Genomic DNA, 10,060 nt, shown 5'->3' with positions numbered 1-10,060 from the left:
TTCCAGTTACATGTACTGTACTGTTATGTTCACTGTTTTCACTGTCACTTCTGTACCGTGAACTTACCATTATAGTAAACAAATAATTCCTGGACTTCTTTTTCCTTCACCTGTTGCCACCGTGAATATATAGTTCCGTGAATATATTATCCATTTTTCTCATACCGTGAACTTTTGCTACCGTGAACATTAAGTGAATATAGTATTCAATTTCCAAACCAAAAGTGCCCAGTGTTTTGTGAATATTGAAGAATGAAGAATATTGAAGATGAAGATGCTCCATACCTGAGACCCTTCACTTGTCTCCTCCTCCTGAAGTTCCTCCTCCTCCGGAGTAGAGTCTCCGTCTGCGCTGTCCTCCTCCTCAGAGTCCTCCCCGCTGCTGAGGAAGCTGGCCGTGCTGGCCACGCTGGTGCTGCGCGTGCTGTCCGCCTCGCTCAGCCGCGGGTACCCGCTGTCCGAGCTGCTGCGCTTACGCTCTTTGGTCATCGGGGAGGTGCGGATTGCGCTGGGAGGGGGGGGGGGAATTACAGATTCACTATCAATAACTGTTTACAATCAAATCCAGTCTTTATTCTATTCTATCCCCTATCAATTAACCCTGTGGACAAACCCGGTAGAATTTGTTAAAAGCACACCAAAATCATTGAATTCTTATAACCTACACAATGACTGGATAATAGAAAATGTCTTGTTGACAGTTCTAGTAGATTGAGAATATAGATTAACCACCTATAAGACTTAGTATAAGAGAACCATTCTGTACTTGGTAAATTTTGCTGTTTCTAAAACCTAACCTGGCAATTTCATCACTAATTTTACCACAAAATGAAAGCTGTTTTCTTAGTTAGAAAAGCATCTACAAAGAGATTCCTGTTACACTACCTGAAAAAGCAGAACGGGATCTGAAATACAGGGAGCAGTCATAACACTGATTCATTTAAGATTAAAAAAATGTATTTCATTCATTAATCAAAATTGTATGACATTAGGAACCAATTTAATAAAGACATAAGCAACGCCCTTTCATTTTTCATTGCACATGGCCAGGCCTTTGAGTTATTAAAACGACTTGCTAAATCTGTATTGTGCTTCTCTATTGGTGTTTATACCCAGGATTGCAGTGACCTTAACTGACTTGGGTGCCAGCCAGGCTGCTATGTTAGGCAAGGCTGGAGCGGAACAGCTGTCTACATATACTGTACAAACATGGCTGGCAACTTAATATACCCATCACTGTCTGCTTACAAACATGGAACCAGATAGGCAGAGAAAAACAGCCAAAATGCTGCACAAATTCCCCAAAGAATGCCGTTCCTATGTAGCAGAAATGCAGTCATGTTTGAAGTCCGGGTAAAAGTCCAAAGGCAGCCAAACTTGTTTGAAGTATTTGGTCTAAATATTCCAAACAAATCGGGTCTTAATGTTGGTTGTTGGTAACCAGCAAGTCTTAGATACCTGGGCCAGGTTATTATGAGACAAATTTAAAATGGAAAAAGATCATCACACTATGGTATGATTCTATTGTGACACTAGTGATTCAGATCAAACATTAATCACAGAATGCGTCAAGCACATCTCTTATCAAATTCAAACATCAGCCTGAATTTGTAAACATCGATAATGGTTTACCATTTCAAACGTATCTGATTTTCCTACAGTGATTCCACCCTTACCTGTTAGTCTGTGTTGCCATGCGGCAGGGTTTTCAGAACGCACAGTACTCCTTACATGACCCAGTTACAGCCAGGCAGAGACACCAGAAATATGGCAGTTATCATTCATAACTCAGGCTAGTGTTATCAGATGGCATTCCCACGTGACATGCTGTAGGACATCATACCATACTGCCCTGGAGTCTACCTCTGACCGGGCATTACAGAATTGTGAACCCGGCCAGAACACATTGATCTGGTTCAAATGTCTAGTAAATAATTACTTGTTTGAAGATTGTCATTATTATTTATACTACTGGTACATGACATAGTATCTTAGAGCATACCTTTCTGGACATGCTTTCAGGCCATTAATTTTTATAAATGGTCATATCTGACCTTGCTGCACAGTACATTTAAGCTTAGGGCTCGATTAGGCCACCTGCATTTCACAATTTGCTGAAAGATTTTAATACAAAGTTTAGGACCGCAATAAACAGTGAGCAGATTATTATTGGAATGAGCAGAGCACTTTGGACTAATCTCTCTGGCTGTTCACAGCTTAGAGGTACATATCCAATATTTTGTCAAAAACATCTCTGTTACATAGCGGATCATAATGACCCCCAGCGGGGGTCTTCACGCTTCGTTAAAAATGGAAAAATCTCAGGATTTATTCCAAAGATCTCAATATTTTAGACGAAATCTTGAGATCTTATGAGACAATCTTGAGATTTTTCATGACAATCTCAAGATCTTTCAGAAAATCTTAAGATGAAAATGAAAGGTCTCAAGATCTTTCCAAGTTGTTTTCAAAGCATCTTGAGATTTTTTCATAGCATCTTGAGATGCTTTAAAAATGTCAAGATTACTTTATAAATCATGAGATCTTAAAAAAAATCTTGATATTTTTTAAAGCATCTCGAGATGCTATGGAAAAATCTCAAGATGGTTTAAAAATATCTTGGAAGATCTTGAGACCTTTCGTTTTCATCTTAAGATTTTCTGAAAGATCTTGAGATTGTGTCATAAGATCTCAAGATTTCGTCTAAAATATTGAGATCTTTGAAATAAATCCTGAGATTTTTCCATTTTTAATGAAGCGTGAAGACCCCCGCTGGGGGTCATTATGATCCGCTATGTAACAAAGATGTTTTTGACAAAATATTGGATATGTACCTCTAAGCTGTGAACAGCCAGAGAGATTAGTCCAAAGTGCTCTGCTCATTCCAATAATAATCTGCTCGCTGTTAATAATGAATACAATTTTACAACTTGCAATGAGCAAAGTTGATTTAAGCCCTGAAGGTCACGTCTGCTGTGATGCCAAATATCAGATTTTCTGCATGGCCAAGTTCGGGATATAATGACGTTTTGTTATGCAGATGAGAACAGTCACGTATTCCAAGTAAATGTGGGACTACTGACGGGATACTTAACACAAACTTTCTCCCCAAAACACAGATCTATAGAATACAGTGACACTTTCACATACAGGACATATGGCCTTAGCCCTTATGCCACACAATTTTTTTTTATTTCTTAATTCTTGCTATGCTCTTTTCTTGGTTTGAAAATCCCCCAAAAGTCATGTATCATATTAAGGTAAGTACCAGGGGAAATCCCATTCACATTACTACATGTATATGACCTTCAATTATCCCTAGTCTTGAATCACGACACCTGACAACACCTCACCTGTACATAATTATTTACATGTACCTGGCTTCTCCCCTTTCCTTCCTCTTTTCTCTCTTTCAAAGACCAAGGTAAAATACTTCACACATTTTTGGCACCTTCCACAACCAAAGGTTCTGTATTGTGGATTGTGCATACCTGCAATGCATATCATGAACTTCCGGCATTTAGTGTGCCATTTACGGAGATGACTACCAGTAAATACAATGCAGCTCTGTTCCAGTACAGAGGTGAGTTAAATTTACACATATTCCTAAAGGACAAAACAGGGAAGAAAATGAATGGTTGTCTATAGTTTCAGGAGAAACAAAAATGACATCCGTCACTTTTAAATGTCTATCCTATGTCAGTGTGTCCAGACAATGTGGTTCCTAAACTCTTGGAGAAAATAAGATAACTTCCTGTAATTATTCTATGACTGACAATAACATTGTAGCCTGAAATTACTCACCGGCTTTGAATGCCTTTGCCTTTTTTTCCCAAATCTGATCTCTGTTAACCCGATTGCTGCACAACTCTGTAACTCCCTGAGCACACAGAGTAATTATTAACTGTCCTATTTAACACCTGAATGACAATAGACGTACCTGTTCTCTGTGCCGGTGTGTTCCGATCTGGGGAGGGTGTTTGTCTGTCCGGCATCAAACATCCTGGCCAGTTCATTCACACGGCCTTTAGAGGAAGTCGTCATTTTTGGCCATGTGTCTGCAGGTTCTACTGCCAGTCTATCCAGCCCTGCATAAGGCTGTGGGCCCAGGAGCTTCCCATTGGAGAGGGTGCCGTCTTTGTTTACAACCACCGAGGTCACTTTCCTCTCCCACAGTCCTTCTTTCGTGAAGGTTCCAGGTTCCATGTTGTCGCCACACTTCTGCTGTGACTTTGCAGCGGAGCGAAGAAGCACGGGCTCCGCGGTCACGCTTGTCTTGTCTGTCCACAGGTCTCGGCAAACACTCCCGCCGTTACTCTGCGCAGTAGAAATCTGCCCACGGTTTACCTTTGGTGACACCGAGGCGGATCGACCATTCTGGACGCTTGTTGTGATCTTGGAGCTCCCGTTGAACGAGCGGCTGAGCGCGCGAGGCTTTTCAGGAACTTTTGGCGGAGTCTTCTTCCTGGTCGGCTTGGGAGGCACGGCAGGGGGAGCCCTGTGGTTGGACCTCTGCAGCAAGGCATCATGGGAACCAGGAAGAGATTTGCTGTGGGGTCGCTGAGGTCGCACCACGCTGTCGTCCAGCCGACGGTACGACAGGAGCTGTGGCTTGGGAGGAACTGTAAACAACAGGGAACACAAACAACACTTACAACAAGGATCGCCAAACCAGTCTGACTACATCACAATGTCCATTGTTTGGGCAGCTCCAAGCTAATTTGTTAGTTCTGGGACTTCAAAACAATAATACTGACCTGAAATGTCAACAATGAAAACACCTGGTGAAGTTTGTACCTTCATTTGGTGTTGGTATTGGATAATGATTAGTCAGATTCAAGTTTTACATTCAGCCATGTTTTCATGTTCTCTTGTTTTGTCTTTGCTTTGAAATGTCTGAGAACCAAAGAAACAGATTGGTACAGCCTTGTGAGTAGTAATCCACCCACCTTAGGACCCAAACTACCTCCCAGCCCATTGTGTAGTTGCAGTAAGGGTGACACCACAGCCTGTGTACACAACTCACCAGCCATGTGTGCCCAGGGTACTTACCTCACAAATATTTATCAGCGACATACCAGCTGAGCATCTATAATTCCTCCAGCCGGTTTGGCAGGCTCTAATCACTATTAAGTATACATAGTACATGTGGGCTGGTCTATTTCAAACAATGATGTTTCATGATCTAAAATTCATTTTTCAGTAGCTTCCTTCCTTCTTTTCTTGCTGTGATAGTAATGTACCTGACCTTTAGCATTTAAAGTTTGCAGTTTGCCCTTAGGCCACACCAATTTAATTTCTTGGTCAACAGATTCGCCCGCTTCATTTATTTTCTGATTTGCAAATAAAAATAAAAATTCAGAATAAACTGCAAAATGCTCATATTTTGCCCTGAACAGTTGAAAACAGTCCTTTTCATCCTAGTTGTTGCAGCTATTACATCTTTCAATGCAATGGTATCATTAAAATTTCATTGTTGAAATTTTGAACCAGCCTGGTGTGTTGACTTCATGGCTCCTATTGTACCATTTTGGGCTATAGTAAGATGCCTAGGCCTGTTTTTATCTTTATTTTTTTCGCCCGCCCGCTCCATTATTTTTCTAGAAAAATCCGTTAACCAAGAAATTAAATTGGTGTGGCCTTAATTCATTCTCTCAAGACAAAAGGTTGGGCCATTTTACATGTATGAGTAGTTATAATTATACTACATACTGTGAGCTACAAAAAACACGGTTACTTATGGTGTCAGTTAATCATATGGTGTCTGAAATTGGACTTGAAAAAAATTGAACAAAAGCCAAGAAAAACACTTGACAGAAAAAGGAAACAACTATTTGAATACTGGGTTACTGGGTATGTTATTCATGAATACCTCGAAGGTTTGAAGTTCATTCAACTACACTGTCTTTAAATAGTTTGTATGCTTGGACCTTGACTTGAGCACGTATTCACTCCGGGACCCATAAGTACATTCAATGGTAACACTAAAGTTGCAAGGAAAATTGGACTCTTTTCAACTATTCTAGTGCAGCTGAAAGTCATCACAACCTTTTATAACTCCCAACAGGAAAGAAAAGCCTTGCCAGGAATACTGGTATTTCCTTATGCATAGGACTGACATGCACATGTTTAATTTGGTCCAAAACTACCAGTTCCAGTTAGAAAAAACAGAGGATTTACAAGACAGAAGGCAATCAAGATCCACCGTCATCATTTAGTGCATGAAGACAATCATAGTCTGACTATAAAATGCAGCAGCAATTTTTACTTACCTATGACCAGTGGTAATTTGACTGCCAAACACACTTTAAGAAATCCCTTCCATGCTGTCGACCTTCCAAACTCATAATACAAAACACATTTCTTCAAACACACAGACGCTGTGGACACACTGTACACACAGCCTTGAACTTGACTTACCTCCTGTCAGCGGGTAGCCATGGATCTTAAGTTCGGAGACAGAAAACTCGTGGGGTAAGAACGACATTGCACTCTTCATGGCGGCTAGAGGTACTGAACCGTCACTGAAATCCTCCGGAAACAAGACAACGGATTTTCCCCGAAGTGACGTGTTTCAGCCTGATCGAGTGATAGGAAGCGACCCAAGGAGGCATGCATAATCTTCAAGTGGCTGTGATCCTAAGTGAGACTTTCCAGAGGGAAAAGCCAGCATGCCTTCTGCTTCTTACGTTTGCTACAGTGAAGCACCAAGTTCTAAAGAGAAGGCCTGTGTAACACACACAGCCATTTCTACAACACTAGACCTATCCTGGTTGTTGACACCAAACACAGTGTCTGCCTCAAGTCTGCTGGTACAACACTGCAGCACAGACAACTACACACACAGAACCGTCCCTGCATAACTCTAACCCTGACGTACAACCGTACTGCCCCAGGGGACTGACAGACTAGGAGTTACAAGTGGTGTACTTGGCAGCCCCAACTCCAGGACTTGTACAGTGCTTCTGTAACTTGGTGCTGCTAAGTATGCCTGAAGGCCACACCAATTCATTTCCTTGGTTTCCAGACATTCTTAAGAACAGCTTGGCAAGTGGTGAACATTAAAATATGCAAAGAGCTGTTTGGAAAACTACTACTAGTACTAGTAACTGTTTTTAACTTTTCCCTCCCTGAATATCATGCACAAAAGTACAGACTTTCCCCTCACTCATCACAGACTTTTACCTTGCACTTTTGGTTCAAAATAATTTCTTTCAATATGAGAACCAACAAGTTTCATTGGTGTGGCCTGATGTGCAGCATGTGGAAATGTGGTGAGTAGGTAGGGGTGCCTTACCCTTGTGAAAGACTGGAATTTGGCAGCAACAGGACAACAAACAGGGAGAGGAATGTGTTAGTTTGTTAGCCTACACCATAAAACTGGCCTGTACTTTCCAACCATCTTTAATGCTGTCAAGGTTTTTTTTTTCAAATCACATCAAAGTGCATATGCTCTTGGTATATGTTTTTGTTAGTCAGTTAGTTGGTTGGTTAGTAAAACTAACTTCAGGAATGCACTTTGAAATATATTCTTTGGAAATGATAGTCTTTAGCATAAGAACTTGGACGTGGTTCCATTCTGTACATCAAATCAATCAGATGTAATTTCTCTTTTAGTGCAATCTAATTTGTTCCCCAAGGATCAGTCCTGGGACTAGGTAGGTAGGTTGGTAGGTGTTTAAAACCACAAAAGCCATGGAAAGTTGGAAAATGCAGGCTGCACAGCAGCACAAGTACACATTGAAGGCCTGGAAACAATATCTGATCTCCACATGCAATGAATTCACTAAATTACATGAAGAACCTACTCCAAGTCAGTGTGCTGTTTAAAGTTTTCCTTGTAGATAGCCAACACTGTAAGGGTCGGTCCGACCCTGACTTTGACTAAAGAACTTCATGTTTAACTTGTTTACCAGCTGTAGTCAACTTGAGAAGCTTGGGACAGAGGTCATGTTATAGGACCGACATCACTTTTGGATCATCAACAGTTCTTCAACAGACTGTTCAATGGGCTTGGGTACCATTGGCCGCTGGGATGGATCAGACAGAACTTACAGTAGGTTTAACGAAAGTGACTAGTATAGGGAAGTTATTTTTCTTTTTACATAATCTCATAAGGATATAACATCTGTGTCCATAATATCACCAGGGTCCATAATATTGCCACCTTGAGAAATAGTGTGCTTAAAGATATTTTTACTGCAACATACCCTAGGTATGTGATGTGTAAAGGAGTGCATACCAAAAGTATGTTGCAGTAAAAATATCTTAAAGCACACTGTTTCTCAAGGTGACGATATTATGGACCCTGGTGATATTATGGACACGGATGTTAATCGTTTCCATGAAATGTCAGTTGCCTTCTAGAAGTAGAATGATGACACACTACTTCAAACTAGAACTTTACAATAAAAATTACAATGTTGCTTTAACTTAGTTTAAGCTACAGGGAAAAAGGAAACCTTCTCCTTACAGCTTTGCAGCAGTGCTACAACTGTACCTTTTGGTTTCTCCCCCATGTTGCGCACCATGTTGTAGAATCCCCGGCTGCCTTTCAGATCAGCTTCCAGTAGCCAGGGCTCGGACCGCGAGCGGCGATTCTTCACTTTCTGTTTGGCCGTCGGTGAGTAACTGTCACAGTCGTCTGATATCTCATCCTCACTGCTGCTGGTACAGGGGGAACTGCACGCCTCCTCGGAGTCTAAGAGATCAAAATATGACATTGTTATAAACACTTACAGTATAGGCAAAAACAACTGCTTTGTACAAAAATAAAAGCCTGAACCCTTATCAAATTATATCCCGGAATCAAGAACATTGAAGTGTACACCTTTAATGTGTATCTTTTTAGAAATGTTTCTCAGAGAAATCTTGTGGTACAGACATTTGATAAGGAAATGGTTTGGCCAAAAGATGATTGTCCTAAAATTGTGTACAAATTTTGGGGTTGAAAGTAATGCTGCTACATTGCCAATTATACTTCAAGTATTCTGACCAAATTCCATGATATATAGTATGACAATTTGTAAAGTTTCACAATTCTTAGACCCAAATTTTGTACCATAATTCATGCTGAAGATCATTGTGACCTTGTGTACACGTAGGCCATGTTTGCCATTTAGGGTTACATGTTTTACAGCACATTACAAAAACACTGTACATACAAGATTAAATCAGAATATCACATACGGAATCATAACAAAATCAGTGCAAGACCTTGTACTGCCTAGCTGTACCTTCTTTGATAGGTGACCACTGTCTGAAGAAAGCCATAATATGAATGTAAAATGTCAACTCATTTCTTAACCTCAAAACATTCTGCAGCACACTGTCACCTTTGCCCTTTGAAAAACTGGAATCCCCCATTGACTGTTAGTACTTATTCTGATGCAAATGAACAGGTACTACAGGGTCATACATATACTGTATTCTATAAAAAAAGTACTTAACCCTGAGTTGTCATTTTCATGATTGTTTCAACACCTGTTAACTGACCAGCAAACTATTACAGGTGAAAACACATCCTCCATGGTGAAGACAGCCACTAATTTCTGCATATCTGCTACACTTTCGATGTTTTAATTGTACAATATCTGATGTCAACTTCTTTAGTTTCCCTGTCCTGGTAAATAAGGCATTTTACTGAGAAGTGAGATTCACTTCTCCTACTATGGGCTTACCCATACAGCAAGTATTGGCTAGAAAGAAGAAGTGAGCAGGAAGACAGTTAATTCTGACCAAGCCATGTTCTGACGTAAGAGACTTCCTGGATTTATATGTACTGTACCTGAGGGTGTTAGCTTAATTGTTATTCAGAACAAGACAAATATGTGCCGGATATACTATAATATCATACCCTGAGGCCAGTCTTGCTTTTTGTCATTTTTTTGTTGCAAATATTACTGGTCCTGTTGAAAATTTTAACTGTAGATGTAAAATGTGTAAATGTGTCACAGTTACAGCATTGATGAGCCATTGTTTCAAATATCAGCAGCACCTCCTAGAGGACTTGGTGAGGATTGCAACCTGGAAAACGTCACTTCAGTACTGTAAGTGAAGC

At 40.5% G+C, this 10,060-nt stretch overlaps 1 protein-coding gene across 4 annotated transcripts in view; it reads right to left on the bottom strand.

The window, feature by feature from the left end:
* Positions 1-10,060, bottom strand: part of LOC109477152 (FYVE, RhoGEF and PH domain-containing protein 4-like) — a 47,340-nt gene that overhangs the window by 22,345 nt on the left and 14,935 nt on the right. Inside the window, exons 4-6 of one of the 4 annotated variants that reach the window (XM_019778209.1) lie at positions 7,298-7,309; positions 3,941-4,622; positions 286-508 (exon numbers count right to left, since the gene is read on the bottom strand). In XM_019778209.1, coding sequence (XP_019633768.1) covers positions 286-508; positions 3,941-4,622; positions 7,298-7,309 — 917 coding nt within the window. Of the gene's footprint in view, positions 1-285; positions 509-3,940; positions 4,623-6,420; positions 6,668-7,297; positions 7,310-8,500; positions 8,718-10,060 lie in introns of those variants that run through there. The other 3 variants (XM_019778212.1, XM_019778211.1, XM_019778210.1) reach the window with 3 other exon arrangements.

This window comes from Branchiostoma belcheri, unplaced genomic scaffold (assembly GCF_001625305.1).
Source record: "Branchiostoma belcheri isolate BF01 breed outbred unplaced genomic scaffold, Haploidv18h27 scaffold4, whole genome shotgun sequence".
NCBI lineage: Eukaryota > Metazoa > Chordata > Leptocardii > Amphioxiformes > Branchiostomatidae > Branchiostoma > Branchiostoma belcheri.
The sequence above is the reverse complement of the archived record's forward strand: the minus strand, read 5'-3'. Positions and strand labels throughout refer to the sequence as shown.